We start from the raw sequence: 19,795 nt of genomic DNA, 5'->3' as shown, positions 1-19,795 counted from the left end.
TTCAGTTTAGTCATTCTGTGCTTGCATTTGGTGATGGCTATCATTATATAATAAAATTAATATATCTACATCTGAATATGGCGCGTAAACACATTAACTACAAGGTCGTAAGATGTTTGAGGGTCGAGTTTTGGCTATTTTTGCTTGCTGATGGAACAGGCTTTATTCTCCTGAGCGTCTCAAATATCAATCAATACCAACCAGAGCTTTTAATGGACCAATGTACCCCAAAATACTGCTGGAACACCTACGCGTCTGTGAGAATCGTTTGTTTGAAAAGGATATATGTTTAAATAATACTTGAATGTTTTTTATGCATGATTAGAAGGTTGATTTATTTTTTTTGAGTAAGTAAACTTCCCCAAGTATTTGATTGTAAGTAATGTCCAAAGGCGTCAGAAATAGTTCCCCGCGCGAGTGTAAATCACTGCGCGTCACAGTGAGTGGATCGCTATGGAGAAGTAGCGCCGGTCAGTTTTCAGTCAGCTGTCAAACACACTGCAGGAATTACAGAGGCACAAACACACACACATGAGCTTCACTTTACGGACTAAATGATTCGTTTTTACTACATTTCTGGAGGTTTCGCAGATTTAAATGCGTCTGGAGCTCAGGAGGAGGTAAAAAACGATTTTATACATGTTGATTCGTGTTAAATACTTTATTGAAATGCTTGAGGTGACATTTACCGACTCAAATAAGTTTGTTATTTATTAATAACGTAAATAAATAACGGTTTAAAATGTATTTTTATATGGACTTAAGCGTTTAAATTATATAACTAAGGATTTAAGGAAAGAGTGAAGAGAAGTTGAAACTAAAGCGTTGATTGTGAAAGTACCTAAATTTCCATGCCAGGATCAACTTTGACCTTGATTAAACTATTTTTTAAGATCAAAAACTCAAACAAAAATAGGTTTATTCGATGTTTTATGCAGTTTTGGCGAGTTTTAAACTCAGATCTCGTGATTGACCGTCATGCTAATCGGCTAACGCGTCAGTTTTGATTAATAACTTCAAACTTCGACATAAAGTGTTTTATAAAATTAACTCTTGTAAATATGTGTTTAAAACGAAACGGAAGTGGTAAAATGTGTGCATACTTTTGAGATAGTAAGCGTTTTGTTTTTTTCTGCTGACTGTTAGATGTGTGAAAAACAAATAAAGCAAATAAAAGTTCCCAAAATAGATTATGTATTAATGAGAAGTTGGGGTTTTTTTTGTCGTATATTTGGTTAGTTTAGGCATTGCTTTATATTATATAGCCCTAGTTTATACAGTATTATAGTTTGTTGAATATATTGTCCTTAAATGGAACTATGTTTGTTTGGAAAATCACTAAAGGAGGAGAGATGCCTGGTAGTCATGCTTTTTCAATTGGATTTCTCTGGAATCATATGACACTGAGGAGGGCTGTGTCTCAAAACCTAGTAAGCTCACTGTGCTGCCTATTGAGGCCACATTTTTGGGCATTATCAAACTCAGAATGCGCTTATGATGATCAAAAGTGCTGCGCTTGAATCACCTGTTTGAGTGTTTGTGTACCTGGTCACAATTTGCTGAATGTTTGCATATATTTTTGTGATTGGTTGCTTGTTCAAACATGCCATGAATGCATAATCTGGCCAAAGTCGCTGTTTGGAAAGCACCTACGATGCCAAAAAATGAATCTATGATATACACCAAATTCTAGTTAGATGAACATGCTGATTCCCACTAAAAAAGCCATTGTTTTTGTTTCGTCTCAGGCCGGTGCAGGATGATTCCTGTGGTTCCTGTGGAGTCCTGCACTCATGTCCTAGCAGAGTTTGACTGTCTGGACCCCCTGCTTTCCGCCCTGCGACTGGACTCGGGACGTATCAAAGTAACCCTCATACTTACCTACTGAACTACCACAACTATTGTGAAAGATTTTATTGTGACATTTTATGGCAACCGTTATCCAAACTGACCTCAGTTCCAGTTTGTGTTGTTTACTTTTAAGGGAGCTTTATTAAACGTCTTTCAGATTCTGTTCTAGAGAGAGATGAATCAAACAAAACATGTTCGGGTCATGTGTCACCCCAAAACCAAAAGGAAAAAAAAAGAAAACACATTTTTCATTAAGAACATTACAATTAAATTTGTTTGCATTGTGACATTGCAGTATTAAATTAAATTAAAATGTAATTAAATAAAGAAATTAATACTTTTGTTCAGCAAAAATGAATTAAATTTATCAAATGTGATAGTGAAGCAAAGAATCCTGAAAAATAGCTAATATATATATATATATATATAATTATAATTTTTTGGGGGGATTTTTCCAAAATATGGATTTATGAATTATCAAAAGTCATAATTCTAAGACAAAAAGTCAAAATTATTCAAATTAATCAAAACCATAAGTCAACTCAAGACTGAGATAAAAAATCATGATTATGACAAAAATTGAAATTATAAGATGATAAAACTCAATTATGACATAAAAATATGAAATTATGACATCAAGACGTAATTATGAGGTAAAAAAATTGTCAAATGATTAATCGCGTTTAATCGTGTCTAAAATAAAAGTTTGTGTTTACATTATGTGTGTGTACTGTGTATATTTAAAATATAAATACACACATACATATATACGTACAAATGCATATATATATATATATATATATATATTTATTTAAGAAATATTTACGTTTATACATGTGTGTGTGTGTGTGTATATATATATATATATATATATATATATATATATATATATATATATATATATATATATATATATATATATATATATATATATATATATATATACACACATATTCATAGCCATTTTCTTTAAGCAAACAATAATGTTACATTTCTTTCTTTCTAAATTCAGTGCGAAATATGACCTGGACATTTTGTGATATTCACTCCTAATATCTTTCTCTCTCTGTGTGTCCCGCAGTGCACATGTCTCTCTGTGTCCAGGAAGTGGTTGGCTCTGGGCACGTCTGCCGGAGGGCTTCACCTCATTCAGAGAGATGGCTGGAAGCAGAAACTTATCCTCACGCACAAAGTAAACAACCAAACCATTTCACCAGTTCCCCTTTAACACAGTTTGTGTTCAACAGTGTTGAAATACTATTGTCCAGTGTTATCAATTAGATATGAATGTATTTGCATGTGTGTGTGTGTGCAGTTTGCAGTAGTATTTCATGACGTGTTTGCTTCTTCCTGTGTTTTATTGGCACTTTGAAGTAGTTATTGATCACACAGTCATATGGAGTAGTGATGCACGATTTATTGTCGACTATATTGGTATCATCTTTCACTTGCGTCATGGCTCAGAGCACATCATCCTCTGCTTCGACCCACGAAAAGTGTTTTTCAAGGTTGCTAAGTAGCAAGAAAGCAGGAAGTGTGAAAATAGGGACAGAATATAGTTCTGCTGATTGCTTTTATACATCACATAGAGAAGCTCTCTCTTAAAGGGGACCTATTATGCCCCTTTCACAAGATGTAATATAAGTCTCTGGTGTCTCCAGAATGTGTCTGTGAAGTTTCAGCTCAAAATACCCCACAGATCATTCATTATAGCTTGTCAAATTTGCCCCTATTTGGGTGTGAGCAAAAACACGCCGTTTTTGTGTGTGTCCCTTTAAATGCAAATGAGCTGCTGCTCCCGGCCCCCTTTCCAGAAGAGGGCGGAGCTTTAACAGCTCGCGCTTCGGTTGCTCAACAACAACAAAGCTGGAGAATCTCACGCAGCCAAAATGAGGATTGTCAGTAACGGTGTTCAGCCTTACATTGTTCAAACCGGAGTCGACACTGATGGAGAGACTCAGGAAGAAGTTACAACTTTTAGGACGTTACTGAATGGTTAGTGGATAAATTTATGTAGTTGCTGTGGAGTTGATTCAACTCATCGACTAGCATGTGCCATCATGTTAATCTTTTGTGCAAATCCAGTGTTGAATTGACCCTCGTTTGTGAAGCAGTCCGGCGTAAAATGACGGCATGGCAACAACACTCTACTACAACAACTCTTCCTCTTCTCTAAAGCAGCCCAACATGGCCTCACCCCCTTTGTTGTGTGTTCTCGGGGGCGGGGTTTGTTAATTTTAGGGTTTGTGATGTCGCCAACCCAGGAAGAAGCTCGTTGTAGTCCCTACCAGCCATTTGTTGTAGTCTTTTAAAAAGCGATTGCTGTAAAAGAAAATATCTCCCTTTGCATTGAACTTTGAGCGTCGTAACTTTGCAGATGTTGTTTATGCTCAAACAGGAACATTACACACTAACTAAAGTTATAAAAAGTGAATTCATAATCAACCACCTCTAAAAGGTATATATTAATAATATCTGCCATAAAATTTTCTGATTGAAAATGAAAGTGTTCACCCCCATGTATCTTCTTTATCTTTATTTAGGAAGGCTCAGTCACGCAGGTCTCATGCTGCCCCCATGATGAGGACTTTATCGCTGTTGCAACAAGGTAATCATGTTTGCCCCATCTGCGTTTATATGTGCTCCTGGTTGTGGTTGCCAATCTGGACGCTTTTGTTGTGTGTGTGTACACCCTAGTCAGGGTATGGTGGTGGTGTGGGAGCTGCATTTGGAGCGGCGTGGCCGACCTGAACGCGTCTCTGTGTCCTGGGAGCATCGCGGACAGACTGTAACATCTCTGTGCTGGGACACCGTGGCCCACCGAGTGTTTGCTGGAGATGTCGGAGGAAAAGTGTCCTGTGTCCGGGCTGGGTCGTCTAAACTCGGGAAGGTATAAGAAAAGCCGTGTTTCTTCCGAAATTACGCAGAACAGTTTTTCCCAGGAACTTTTTCCCCCCAGACCTGTTGCTGTCTGCGTTTCCATTGCAGTCTAAAATACCGTGAAGATGAGGCAAATTAGTCCGGTAATGTAGGATTGCGCATGACTTTCCAGTTCCCGCTGCATTTCATCCTCCACATAAAAGCTTAAAAAAGCCTGAACCTCGTCGTCGGTCCATCGGTCATATTATTTAAACTACATTGTTGATTCGAATAGCAAACAACTCTTACTGCACGCACGGCAGCAGACTTTTAAAAATGGTGGTTGAAATAAAATGCTGCGAAGAGTCAACTAATCAAAATGCTGCGTGAACTCTACCAATCAGCATGTTCAGCGCCCAAGTCCCACTCCCAAAAGTTCCTGAACTTTGAAAAAGTACTACCTCGTGAGCAGGGACTTTCTGAGGGGGAAATTTTTACCCGGAACTTCATTTAGACCCTGGTTCCTGCGGTCGAAACACACCCCAAAATCCCTATTTCCCGGAGAAAGTTCCTGCGGTGGAAACGTGGCTAAAACTTGTTTACATGTTCATACTGATCCCAAACTTTTGAACAGTAGTGTATTTTATTGAAATAATAGTGTTTTTGAATCTATGCTTGTGTGTTTCTGTCTGTGTTTGTTTGTGGCTTCCAAACAGGGCTCTGCGTTTGTGATCTTCCCAGTTCAGACCATCACCACAGTGGATTCACGTGTCGTTCAGCTGGGGTACACGGACGGACACCTGGTGGTCTCGTCTCTCAGCCGCTGCTACCTGTGTGACACAGAGAGGTGTGTGTGTGTGTTGGCAGGAAACATGGGACAACACATGTCCCTTTACCTGCAGTTAGTTTAAAAAACAATTTGTTTACTTTGAATACACAAATTTACCATTTCATTTGGATTGGCCTCTTTATTTGATCAAACATTGATATCACATTTCCCCCCATGTCCTCAGACCATAACTTAGATTAAAATGTTTATTAAACGTAAAAAAACACAGTACATCTGAAAACTTTTCATATTAAAGAGGACCTATTGTGCCCTTTTTTTCAAAGTCTTGATTTGTTTTGGGGTTTTCATGCTTGAATGTTGATTATTTTCCTCATATTCTCCATTGTTGCAGCACCTCTCTTCCCAGTCTGTCAGTAAAGCTCTGTTTAGTTCCTGTCTCTATGAAGCCCCTCCTTCTGAAAAGCACAATGTGCTCTGATTGGTCGGCTGGACCAGTGTGTTGTGATTGGTCAAGCATTTCAAGCGTGTTTGGGAAATGTCCCGCCCCTTACCATAACTGCCAGTTTCAACACACTACTAACTAACTCAACCAGGCCCCTTTATTCTGCGTATGTTCTGGGCGGGAATTATTTAAATGTGGAATATTGTGACGTGTTCGTTCCTGGAAGAAAGCTCAAGTTTACCCATACTTTTAAGAAATAAATTCAGTCTCTTCCTGTCTTTCTTTCTCTTAGGGAGAAGTTCTGGCGTGTGGGTAGTAAAGAGCGAGACGGAGAGTTTGGGGCGTGTTTTCTCCAGCAGGGTCCGGCAGGTCAGCGGGGTCAGACAGGCGGTCCTCCTCCGCTGCTGTACTGCGCCCGGCCCGGCTCCCGCATATGGGAGGCCAGTTTCAGTGGAGATGTCCTGAGCACACACCAGTTCAAACAGCCGCTGGCCTGCCCACCGCTGCCCCTCGTCTCTTACAAGTGTGTGTTTGTGTGTTTAACACTTACTTGTGACATCATTAGGGTTTGTCATTTTGGCCCTCTCCATTCTTTTTCTCTCTTTACATTTTTGTTGTGTATTTTTACACGTCTTGTGTTCAGGAATGAGCCACATTTCAATCCCTCACAGACGAATCCACAGTCTCTGGCTTTCCCAAGACTCCTTCAGTTTGGGTAACCGGTTCCTGTATTATAATAACACATGACTTCTTTAGTAAAGACAAGTATTTCATATCTGCTGTGTGTATTATGACTATGAAGATAACGTCTCAGGTTAGAAAGGGTTTTGGCGTTAATATTTGACTTGAGAATTGGGTGTGTTTTATAGTGATCAAAATCTGCTCACCTGGACGGATTCGGCCATCTACATCTTCACCCCCCACAGTGGCCAGGTTCTGCTGTGGACAGAGGTCAAAGGTGAGAGGTCATGAAAGTGACACATACACAAAAGTATATTCACTCCAAAATATACTTATTCACATATTTTAAAAATATATATACAGGTGCTGGTCATATAATTAGAATATCATCAAAAAGTTGATTTATTTCACTAATTCCATTCAAAAAGTGAAACTTGTATATTATATTCATTCATTACACACAGACTGATATATTTCAAATGTTTATTTCTTTTAATTTTGATGATTATAACTGACAACTAAGGAAAATCCCAAATTCAGTATCTCAGAAAATTAGAATATTACTTAAGACCAATACAAAGAAAGGATTTTTAGAAATCTTGGCCAACTGAAAAGTATGAACATGAAAAGTATGAGCATGTACAGCACTCAATACTTAGTTGGGGCTCCTTTTGCCTAAATTACTGCAGCAATGCGGCGTGGCATGGAGTCGATCAGTCTGTGGCACTGCTCAGGTGTTATAAGAGCCCAGGTTGCTCCTTCAGATCTTCTGCATTGTTGGGTCTGGCATATTGCATCTTCCTCTTCACAATACCCCATAGATTTTCTATGAGGTTGAGGTCAGGCGAGTTTGCTGGCCAATTAAGAACAGGGATACCATGGTCCTTAAACCAGGTACTGGTAGCTTTGGCACTCTGTGCAGGTGCTAAGTCCTGTTGGAAAATGAAATCTACATCTCCATAAAGTTGGTCAGCAGCAGGAAGCATGAAGTGCTCTAAAACTTCCTGGTATACGGCTGCGTTGACCTTGGACCTCAGAAAACACAGTGGACCAACACCAGCAGATGACATGGCACCCCAAACCATCACTGACTGTGGAAACTTCACACTGGGCCTCAAGCAACGTCGATTGTGTGCCTCTCCTCTCTTCCTCCAGACTCTGGGACCCTGATTTCCAAAGGAAATGCAAAATTTACTTTCATCAGAGAACATAACTTTGGACCACTCAGCAGCAGTCCATTCCTTTTTGTCTTTAGCCCAGGCGAGATGCTTCTGACGCTGTCTGTTGTTCAAGAGGGGCTTGACACAAGGAATCCGACAGCTGAAACCCATGTCTTGCATACGTCTGTGCGTAGTGGTTCTTGAAGCACTGACTCCAGCTGCAGTCCACTCTTTGTGAATCTCCCCCACATTTTTGAATGGGTTTTGTTTCACAATCCTCTCCAGGGTGCGGTTATCCCTATTGCTTGTACACTTTTTTTCTACCACATCTTTTCCTTCCCTTCGCCTCTCTATTAATGTGCTTGGACACAGAGCTCTGTGAACAGCCAGCCTCTTTTGCAATGACCTTTTGTGTCTTGCCCTCCTTGTGCAAGGTGACAATGGTCGTCTTTTGGACAACTGTCAAGTCAGCAGTCTTCCCCATGATTGTGTAGCCTACAGAACTAGACTGAGAGACCATTTAAAGGCCTTTGCAGGTGTTTTGAGTTAATGAGCTGATTAGAGTGTGGCACCAGGTGTCTTCAATATTGAACCTTTTCACAATATTCTAATTTTCTGAGATACTGAATTTGGGATTTTCCTTAGTTGTCAGTTATAATCATCAAAATTAAAAGAAATAAACATTTGAAATATATCAGTCTGTGTGTAATGAATGAATATAATATACAAGTTTCACTTTTTGAATGGAATTAGTGAAATAAATCAACTTTTTGATGATATTCTAATTATATGACCAGCACCTGTATATTAAATGACCTCTTATGTTATATATATTTTTATGTTTTTAATAATTTTTTTAAAAACGTAATTTTTGTTTTTTGTTATTTTTACAATTTTATTTTTTATATTTTTTATGTGTGTGTGTGTGTCTGTGTGTAACATATTTTTAAAAAATATATTGAATTACCTCTTATATATATATATATATATATATAAAATAACAAAAAATAAATGAAATTTAAAAAAAAAAAAAATATATATATATATATATAACTAAAATAACAAAAAATAAATGAAATTTAAAAAAAAAAATATATATATATATATATATTTTTTTTTTTAAATGTCATTTATTTTTTGTTATTTTAGTTTTTCATATATATATATATATATATATAATTATATTTTTACTATATATATATTTATACTATATATATATATATACACTCAAAAAAAAAAAAATAATTTTACATATTTTTAAAAAATATATTGGATGACCTCTTTTATGTTATTACAACTCATGGATCTTTATCTGTCTTCCTAAATATATTTATTATAAATTTAACACTTATTATAAAATTAACATAGTTATATAATGATGTCAATAAGTAAATATTAATAATATAAAATCAACCAAATAAATATATATTTAAAAATTGTAACAATATATTTCTAAAAATGTAATTTATTTTTTGTTATTTTCACAGTTTTATTTTTTATATATATATTATTTTTTTTATATATATTTTTTTAATATTTTTATTTATAAAAATAAAAAAAATAATTAATTTGACATATTTAAAAAAAAAAAAACATATTGTATGACCATTTTGATAATTTTACAGCACTTGGATCCATATCTATCTTCCTCCCTCTATAGATGTGGTGGAAATTTCAGTTTTCCGTAATGAGCTGTTTTGTCTCCATGGTGACGGACGTTTGTCTCACCTGTTGCTGGTGTCACCTGAGCGCTGTGTTGAGCGTCTGATGAAGAGGGAGAACTGGACGCTCGCCGCCACCGTCTGCTGCATGTTTCAGCACACCATTATTACATCCAGGGTACGCACAAACAAGAACACATTTAGCACACATTTATACTACATACTGTTTTACATGCTATTTTAAGAAAGAGGTAGTATAGACTATTCAGTGTGCGTTAAATATTCGCTAGTGCTCCATTCCTCTTTTGCATTTCCTCCTCAGGCCAGGAAGTCCCTCCCCATTGATCGACTGGAGCAGCTCAAGTCTCAGCTAAACTCAGCCTCCCAGCAGCAGCTGATTGGTCAGCTGGAGGAAGTGATCAGCAAACTGGAGCCTCTGGACTCCGCCTGCAGCAGCCGCAGGAGCAGCATTTCCTCACACGTGAGTGCAAAAACATACAGACATATGTATAGACACATTTTCAAAATGCTAAATGCCTCTTCCTGTTGTGCGCAGGAGAGCTTTAACGTTCTGGACTGCGGCATCTACCGCGTCATCAGCCGAAGAGGCAGCCAATCAGATGATGACACCAGCTCCCTCACCAACCAATCGATGCTTGAGGAGGAGCGGCTCAAGGAGTTCAGTTTTACTGAGGAAGAGCAGGTGGACAATGGTGAGACAGAGAGAGATCGATTTCAAACCTAAAAGGGAAGTAGTAGAGTTCGGCTCTCTCAGTGGGAATTCCTTGTCCTGATACTCACATTTCACTTATGACCAGAAAGGGACTTTCTTCAACACATAACTATTTAGCATGTATAACTATAAAGAAACTGTAACATCTTAAAACAACCCAATTTTAGTAGGGATGCACGAAATATCGGCCACCATATCGGTATCGGCCGATATATGTTCATTTTAAATATTATTGTTATCGGCCCAATAAGAAAATTTGGCCGATATATCAAAGCCGATAAATAATGGATTATTTCCTTCAGCTGAGACACTTCAGATGTGCACTTTCAACCATGATGGTTTTGAATTGCTTGAAATATGATTGAAATCACTTCAAAAAGAAAAATACAGTTAAGTGCAACATGTGCAGCACAAATCTGTCATATAGGCTACATAAAATTATAATGAGAACATTATAATTGTGTGCCTTGGACATGCCTTTTACTGGTGAGACTTTTGTTTTTGTAATCAGGCTCTCAAAAATTATATAAAAATTTGGATTTAGATTTATCGAACAATAAATCAGCCTTCATATATAAAGAATTATCGGTATCAGCCAAAATGTTCATATCGGTGCGTCCCTGATTTTTTTCAGAGTGAATAAGATTATTCAACAAGAAATAAAAATGTAAACTGGGACTTAATTTTATGGTTATCGGTATCGGCCAAAATGTTCATATCGGTGCATCCCTAATTTTTTGTTATTTGACATATTTCAGAGTGAATAAGGATATTCAACAAAAAATAAAAATGTAAAGTGGGACTTAATTTTATGATTATCGGTATCGGACAAAATGTTCATATCGGTGCATCCCTAATTTTTTGTCATTTGACATTTTTCAGAGTGAAATAACTTCAAAAAGTGCAACGTGCAGCACAAATCTGTCATATAGGCTCATAAAATTATAATGAGAACATTATAATTGTGTGCTTGTGACATGGCTTTTAATGATGAAACTTTTGTTTTTGTAATCAGGCTCTCAAAAATTATATAAAAAATTTGGATCAAGATTTATCGGCCAATATATCGGTTATTGGCCTTCATATATGAAGAATTATCGGTTATCGGTATCGGCCAAAATTTTCATATCGGTGCATCCCTAATTTTTTGTCATTTGACATTTTTCAGAGTGAACAAGGATATTCAACAAGAAATAAAAATGTAAAGTGGAACTTAATTTTATTTACTGAAAATAAAATAAAAAGATTTGGGACATCAGCCAAAAATGAAAAGCCATTTTAGAGCCAGAGCATACTCTGATTTTCCATTTGGAGTAACATGCATGGATGAATCATGGAGAATAACACCAGGAACATGTGTTTAATTTCAATTTTCACATCCTCGCTGAATGCTAAAAATCTACATGATGCAACAAACTCATAGCCAGTCAGAACTTGTGTGATCTTTAATAACAATTTTGATTTAACTGCATGCAGAGCTATCGACCAAAATAAAAACCAAGCCACGGACAAATATTGCAGTTTACACTTATGACAAAAAATACTGTTCATCCCTTTGAATATTGTGAATTTTTAAATGGTTTTATAGTAGTAATTGTATGTCAGTGTGTTGTATGTAAAATATTTTGCAATAAAAAACACTAAAAACATCAGCGAGCAGCAGTTTAATCATTTATCTGGTGTTTTGAACATGTTAGATTCTTCTTTTTATCTGATCATTATGCTTCATCATGTGATGAATCAGTTATTATCTGCTTTATTCTGTGCTTTTACTTAGTTTTTTCCACATCTTCTGACTTTATTCTCTCTTTCTTCATTTATCTCTCTATCATTTCAACTCCTCCTTTTGCTATCCTGAAGACTCTCAGTCTGTGCGTGGAGAGGGCGACAGGTCAGACCTCGGCTTGCAGTTTCTGCCTCTGTCTTTCCGCTCAAAACCTCCACGAGTCGCCCTGCAGGCTGTTCGAGACAGGTACAAACACATTTAGACATCTGACCACATAAAATCCCCCTTTTTTCATTGTAATTTCATTTCCTCTTAAATTTCACACAAGACATAGTCTGCTTTGCTCTGATTGGCTGAATCATAAGGAAGCTCTAATGCTCATTAAAATGCAGCTGCTGATACCCAGGTTATTTTTAAAACTGTAACTTCCTGTTTTGTCGTGCTGTCACATATGTCTTTGAGACATTGTCTCATTTTACGCTGATGCTCATGATTGGCAAGGTTACAATTATTTCTCTTTCTCTTTGTTTTTTTTTTTCTGTGTGCATTTGTTGTTTATTTGAAATCCAACTGCTTATGTTTTGGACTGTCATCACTGATCTTGGTTATGATCGTAGCGTTTTGTAATTGTAAATGTGTGTATGTCAGTGTCTCTAGCTTTGTGAAAAAGACGACCGAGAAGATCAACACGCTTCAGATGAACGCAGACCTATGGCCTCGGCCTGACCTCAGGGAGGGCGTTCAAGGGGAGGTCACGGCCACAGCGAGCCCTCTTCCAGAGGAAGGCGAGCATGAGTGAGTCATGAGTGCTGCTATTGGTGGTTTTATATATTTATGTTGTTTAATTTGTGGTTTTTGATTGTCTCTCTCTATAAGAATGACCGCTGAGCAGTCCAGCTCGGAGTCTGAGCTGCAGGAGTTGAGGGCCGCCACAAAGAAAGCCATGTGAGTTGCTTCCGACTGCTGCATACAGGCAGGAAGATGTTTATCCTACTTAAACTATAAGCTAATGAATGTTTACATATTATACATTAATGAGAGATGGAGTTATGCAAGATCAGCAGTGATGAATTATATTGTTAAAAAAGATTTCTATTTCAAATAAACGCTGTTCTTTTGAACTTTCTATTCATTAGAATCCTGAAAAAATGTATCACGGTTTCCTGAAAAATATGAAGCAGCACAACTGTTTTCAACACTGATAATAATCAGAAATGTTTCTTGAGCAGCAAATCATCATATTAGAATGATTTCTGAAGGATCGTGTGACACTGAAGACTGGAGTAATGATGCTGAAAATTCAGCTTTGATCACAGAAAAAACAATACATAAGACGCAATTGCGAGTTATATAGTCAGAATTGCGAGATATAAAGTCAGAATTATGTGTTATGAAGTCAGAAGTTTTTCCTCAGAATTCATCAGAACACGCAATTGCGAGTTATAAATTCAGAATAACTCACAAAAACTCACAAAAAGTCGGTCTTTTTTTCCTCAGAATTGGACTTTATAACTCACCATAGCTTGTTTATATCTCAATTCTGAGAAAAAAGTCTTTTATTTCTCGCAATTGCGAGTTTATATCTAACATTTCTGAGAAACAAAGTCAGAATTGTGAGATAAAAAGTTGCATTTACCTTTTTACATTTTTATTAAGTGGTGGAAACAAGCTTAGTGTCTGTAAATAATGGTACAAAAACCAGTAAATTGACTAGCGCAAACCTTATTAAATCACCTTGAATGATTAATTTAAATACTCTCCTCCCATACATTTTGCGTCCGAATGGGGGAAACTCCTACAAATGCATATGCCATAAGGTCAGCCACAAAAATAACCGTGTCCGTGTCTTTATAGTGCTAATTTTTGTGTCTTTAGTAAATCCTGACAGTAGTTTTTTAACACCAAAACAGGGTTTGCGCTGGCGCAAGCTGTTAGTAAATCTGGCCCATTAATGCATAAGGGAAATAATGTATTTATATGCACCATTATTTCAAGTGTTTTTTAGCCTTTTGCTGTTCATTTTTAATAGACCTGCAGTGTGACAAGAATTTTTTTGTTCAAATTTATACACAGTACTGTGCAAAAGTCTTAGGCCACCATTAGATGTTGTTTTATCAATGGTATAATGACCATATATAGCTATTTCTCAGTCTCTTTATTAGAATATAACCAGAAAATACAGGAAATTTGTACGCAGTATTAAAAAAAACAGAAAAAATCAGAAAAAAAGCCTTTTTATATATATATATATAAAATTTAGTCTCTCTGTTAATATGAAGTCATAAATTGCATCTGTAATAATTACAATAAACATTTTGTAAGTTTTGCTGTTACTGCACACAGAACTGCTGTTAGAGTTGATATGTGTTCTGTTGTAGCTCTCAGATCCAGGACCCCATGGTTTTACTGGACCCTGTCTGTCTCAGCGATGTGCTCCAAGACTGGGCTCCGGTTCTGGAGAGGGTTCTGGGTCCGGAGGATCTCGCCGTACCTCAAGATATAACAAATCTAGAGGAGAAGACCCTGGAGGAGGAAGAGCTTGTTTCATCAATGTCCTGTTGCGTCATGGTTCAGCCAGAGATCTTAACAGCACCCCCTACTAACCTGGATGAATCTGCAACCCTCACTGAAGAAGAGGACCTTGGAGAGAGCATCCCTTGTTCCACCGCCCCAGTCAGAGCGCCGTTCCCGCCTCTTGCTAACCATGTCGAATTAATACAGCTGTTTTCCCCCAAACCCTTGCCCCCTGACCTCCAGGCTGACCTCTCACAGCTGGCCTGTCTTTATCTGGAGATGGGCTGTCCTGGTAGAGGAGGGGTTGAAAGTGTGTGTGTGTTCCTGAGGAGGTACTTCTTCCTGTTGGACCAGGAGAGAGTGAGGAAGATGTGTATGCTGAGGTACAGAGAGCACCGCGAGGTGCTGAAGGCGTACATCGCTGGCATGCTGGGTAAGTTAAACATGCTTTTTTTTATAGCAATTCTGTTTTTCAGTCATTAGTTTTTCATCTGGGATGTCATGCCTTAATATTAATTCTATTAACATTCTCTGGCGGGTGGTAGAGTTCACTCAGGCCAGTAAAGTGGTGGAAGTGATTCAGAAGGGCGACCTGCTGAAGTCTCTGCGCAGTCTGAGAGAACTTCAGCCCTGGAACGCACCTCTGCTCCTCTCACACCTGTACAGGTGAGTTGACATCGCTCAGAGCAACACATGCTATCTATATATTATATCAATATGGTCACCTGCAGAGGTGTGCATATATCATTTATACTGAATGTAATGTTTGCTTTCTCTCTACAGACTCTATGAGAAGCATGGGGAGGTGGCCGTTCGTGCCTACCCGCAGTTCTATCCCACAATCCTCCCCTCTGACATTATGGCTATGGCTTTACCCAGCCACTTCCTGCCTTATCTGGACAATCTGGTCCAGTCAAGAGCCGAGCAGCAGCGGTACGGCAGCATTCCAGTGTTTTACAATGTGTGATAATCATGATGGTTAATGTAATGTTTACACTGTGATATTGTATTCTTGTTTATGAACCTATAAAATAACCTATTAAGTTATTTTGTTATCTACCAGGTTGTCTTTCTTGGGCTCTCTTCTCCAGCCAGAAGCTCTGCGACAGGATTGGCTGGAACTGGCGTTATCCCATGATGCTCCACAAAGGGATGACACACTCACTCCTGACGGACAGCCCAGGTACACTAAACAATTTTTACGCAACTATATTCTTAAAAAAGCAAATTTGAGGAATCATTCGTGTCTGTAAAATGTATTTATTTTAGAAAAATGTATTTATTGTATTTGTTTGTTGTAGAAAATATGCTCTACATATTTAAATATATTGCATTGCATACATACTTTAATATACAGGATATGCATATTAAAGTATGTATATATTATCCCATATATATTTGGTTTTATATATTGTATACATTTAAATAAATCATTGTATACATACTTTAATATATATATATATATATAATATAATATATGTTAACCTGTTTTCTTCTTTAAATCAATTATTTTAAATTTTTCTATTTTGCTCATTATAATGTCTCCTGTGCTGTAGGTGGCACTCTCATTTCTTCAGCTGGGGTTATGGGCGTCTGCTGTCTCTGCTGATCCGGCTGCCTGCTGATCTGACCTCCAAACAGAAGATGCTGGAGATGTGTAGAACTCATGGGTGAGTGTAGAATTAGAATGGATAGAATTCAATCAGAATGGCTAGTTGTATAAACTGTGACTGTGTTATTTGTCTCTCAGGTATTGGATGGGTTACCTGTACCTGTGCAGAGAGCTGCAGCGGCGGGCAGAGGCTTTCAGCGCCATCTGCAGACTGGACGACATGACACTACTAGAGGAGGATGATGGTAAAACAATCACAGATACTCAAAACAGACATAGAGAGACTGTCAATATAACTAATAACCGCCTAGACAGGAAGAGAGCGTCTGTCTGACACATAAATAACCCATGAATTTATTCCATATCTAAAATATCTCTTTTTCTCTTTCCACAGGTATTGTTCCTCAGTCTCTTGATGAGTGGGTTTTGCTTTTCCAGCTCGCACAGCAAATCAGTTCAGTCGATGAAGCGACGCCCACTTCAACTCTGCCCAGCAGCACCAATGGATCCTGTTCAGATGACACTAACAGTAATGGCACGAGTGACGGTTCCTCTGACCTATCAAATAGTTCGAATGACTGGAGCATTCGGGTCAGCCCAGAGAACATCATCCTGCGTCTAATGAGAGTCTTCGGGCCAGATCAGGCCCTGACGGCCCTCCAGGAGCACGGGATACAGGTGGATCTCAGTTCACGCTCCACGCTGGTCTGTGATCTGCTTCGTATGGCTGAGAAGCGGCAAAGGTGAGAGCATGTAAAACAGTAGTGTACAGTATATAGTTTTGAGTAAGCAGTATGCTAGTATTCCAATGTCATTTGAAAACAGTAGGCCGAGTATAGTATGTACTTCACAGTATGCTGAACATTTAGCCATTTTTGTTCTCATGCATTTTCTCTCGCTGTCCTTTTAGAGCACTGATTCAGACCATGTTGGAGCGCTGTGACCGGTTTCTGTGGTCTCAGCACGCTTAAGACCCCGTGTCCACCTGATCTCTCCAGAACCCTGCGCTGCTCTCAGTATGGACGCACTGTGCTCTCTGTAGTAACTACTCTGGGATCAGCTCTGTATGGCTGTTTCTATATCAGATGATCTCAGGTCACTGGATCTTTTGACTTGCATTCCAGTCACAGTCTAACACAGATTCTGGTTCGTAGCTTTTTCGCACCAGCACTATGACTGTATTGTGCCGTAAATGGTGGAAGTGTGCTGGGTGGGTGTCACATGACTTGGTCTAAACAGTATTTCGTCTCCTTTTTCCTATTTAGCTATTTAATAAGGTGTTGACACAGTATTAACAATGGGCCTTTTTAATGAAATATCATTCAATAATCCAGTTGTACATAAATTATTCTATTGAATTGAATGCAACCATTTATGTAAGGATGCTTCTGGATTCTATATACGATCTACATAAATATTTTCCATATATATATATATATATATATATATGTATATAATATATATGTGTGTGTGTATATGTATGTGTGTATATATATATATATATATATATATATATATATATATAATATGGAAAATAAATGTATCTTAAATTATATTTATCTATTTAATTGTCTTAAGGTACTTAATGTAATTTTGTAATTTTCATCTGCACGTATTTGAGAACAAACATGGGCCTTATCAAACAAAGAAAAACTAACAAAGCTGTGTTCTATTAACAGATAATTATAAAATAAATGTTAATGTATGAAGTAAAAGTTTTTGTAATGCCACGTGGCTTAGCTGGTTTAACAGGCTGCTCTTAAAGAAAAGCACAATAAATACGAGTGTCATGTTAATTTATAATTGTGTAGAAAGTGTTCCTTTAAATGCAGTTTCAGTATCTCTTTCACTCTTCATGCAAATGAATATAATTTGAATGCATGGAGAGACTACTAGCAATAAATTTAAAGTTGAATTTTTTTCACAGTGACACTAGATTTGGATTGTAAATGGACATGCTGCCTTACAAAAACAGCAGCTTGGCACTGGTTTCCTCTGTAGGTGACACACGTGGTCCAATCAGACATGTAAAGTTGTCCCGAGTGCTGCGTCAAACTCGTGTTCGGCGAGAACAGCAGCCTTTTAATGTCATCAATCTGAAATCCCTGACTCTGTTCTCCTCACTTTCCAATTTCTCTTATCAGGCTTTCAGAACTGTCTGTTTTTCTCTGTTGCTCCACTGACCTCTTTTCCAGGTGTGTCTTCTATCTGATCGTACCCGTGCCAGCAGAAGTGTCATGGGGCAGAAAGAAGGGGCATTACGGGAAATATTGGCAACAAACCCATTACCAAAAGTATTAAACATCCTGCAGCATTTGTGCTTCAGACATGAATTAGGAGAGCTGTGCTGTTACTTTACTAAGTGATCAGATACATCATTTTCATTTGCTGAACCATAAAACTGGCAAAAAGTATCTCACAAACTTACAAGAAGAGACAAACCATATCTCTAGAATATTATACCCAAAACACCCTAGAAACCACCTAGAACACCTTACATCCTTAAAAATAAAGATTCTTTATTGGAACATACGGATCCATGAATATACCAAAATATCACCAAAATATTACGCCCAAAACACAATAGAAACCACCTAGAACACCTTACACTCTTAAAAATAAAGGATTCTTTATTGGAATATAAGGTTCCTTGGACATACCAAAATATTTCCAAATATTACCAAGATATCTCTAAAATATTACACTCAAAACACCCTAGAAACCACCTAGAACACTTTACACTCTTAAAAATAAAGGTTCTTTATTGGAATATATGGTTCCATGAATATAGCAAGATATCACCAAAATATGACCAAAATATCTCCAAAATATTACACTCAAAACAGCCTAGAAACCACCTAGAACACTTTGCACTCTTAAAAATAAAGGTTTTTTTATTGGAATATATGGTTCCATGGACATACCAAAATATCTCCAAATATTACCAAAATATCTCCAAATATTACCAAAATATCTCCAAATATTACCAAGATATCTCCAAAATTTCTCCAAAATATTACTCAAAACACCCTAGAAACCACCTAGAACACTTTGTACTTTTAAAAAAAATGTTCTTTATTGGAATATATGGTTCCATGGATATACCAAAATATCTCCAACTATTACCGAGATATCTCCAAATATTACCAAAATATCTCAAAAATATTACTCAAAACACCCTAGAAACCACCTAGAACACTTTGCACTCTTAAAAATAAAGGTTCTTTATTGGCATTGATGGTTCCATGAAGAACCTTTAACATCCATGGAATCTTTACATTCCACAAAAGGTTCTTTAGATTTTTAAAATGCTCTGCACACTAAGGTTCTTTTTAGAATGTTCACTGAAAGCTTCTTTGGGAAACCAAAAATGGTTCTTCTGGGGCATCACTGCGAAAACCCCCTTTTTTAAGAGTGTAGAAACCACATAGCAACGCCTTTAGCACTGCTCACGTTATGTTCAGAAGGCGAAACAGTCCGCTGTGGCTCTATATGACTTGCTTGAGGAGTGATTGGGTCGATAACCCCATTAGATAGAGGATGATGTGTTTGGATCAAGAGGTTATTAGGGCAGGACATTCGCTTTGTGTGTGTTCGGGATCGTTTGATGTTGAATTGTTGTCACCAGTCACACAGATAACAGAATTCTGCACATACCTGTAGACTGAAGCCAGCGTATAAAAGTCAGTCCCCTCACATACGCCCAACACAAACCTCCTGATACACGTAATTACACTGATTTGAACAGTCACACATCATCAAACTG

General features: G+C 37.5%; 1 protein-coding gene across 2 annotated transcripts; it reads left to right on the top strand.

Moving 5' to 3' along the window:
- Positions 1-451: 451 nt before the first annotated feature.
- Positions 452-17,832, top strand: hps5 (HPS5 biogenesis of lysosomal organelles complex 2 subunit 2). 2 transcript variants are annotated; one of them, XM_051884135.1, is made up of 24 exons: positions 472-620; positions 1,345-1,430; positions 1,749-1,864; positions 2,933-3,043; positions 4,395-4,459; positions 4,549-4,741; positions 5,427-5,557; positions 6,235-6,465; positions 6,586-6,657; positions 6,812-6,900; positions 9,444-9,622; positions 9,767-9,925; positions 10,001-10,157; positions 12,038-12,149; positions 12,552-12,698; positions 12,780-12,848; positions 14,282-14,850; positions 14,963-15,083; positions 15,201-15,350; positions 15,481-15,600; positions 15,974-16,087; positions 16,168-16,274; positions 16,424-16,772; positions 16,940-17,832. In XM_051884135.1, the coding sequence occupies exons 3-24, from the start codon at positions 1,760-1,762 to the stop codon at positions 16,998-17,000; spliced, it is 3,411 nt and encodes a 1,136-aa protein (XP_051740095.1). In that variant the 5' UTR covers positions 472-620; positions 1,345-1,430; positions 1,749-1,759; the 3' UTR covers positions 17,001-17,832. The 2 variants fall into 2 exon arrangements, with proteins under 2 accessions (XP_051740094.1, XP_051740095.1); XM_051884134.1 differs by lacking the exon at positions 1,345-1,430 and having other exon boundaries at positions 452-620.
- Positions 17,833-19,795: the final 1,963 nt, after the last annotated feature.

This window comes from Ctenopharyngodon idella, chromosome 24 (assembly GCF_019924925.1).
Source record: "Ctenopharyngodon idella isolate HZGC_01 chromosome 24, HZGC01, whole genome shotgun sequence".
NCBI lineage: Eukaryota > Metazoa > Chordata > Actinopteri > Cypriniformes > Xenocyprididae > Ctenopharyngodon > Ctenopharyngodon idella.
The sequence above is the reverse complement of the archived record's forward strand: the minus strand, read 5'-3'. Positions and strand labels throughout refer to the sequence as shown.

Coding starts and splice junctions, on each gene's coding strand:
- hps5 (XM_051884134.1), top strand. CDS start 1,760: ATGATTCCTGTGGTTCCTGTGGAGTCCTGCACTCATGTCCTAGCAGAG. Junction 14,851..14,962: donor GTACATCGCTGGCATGCTGG/GTAAGTTAAACA, acceptor GGCGGGTGGTAG/AGTTCACTCAGGCCAGTAAA. Junction 15,351..15,480: donor TCAAGAGCCGAGCAGCAGCG/GTACGGCAGCAT, acceptor GTTATCTACCAG/GTTGTCTTTCTTGGGCTCTC.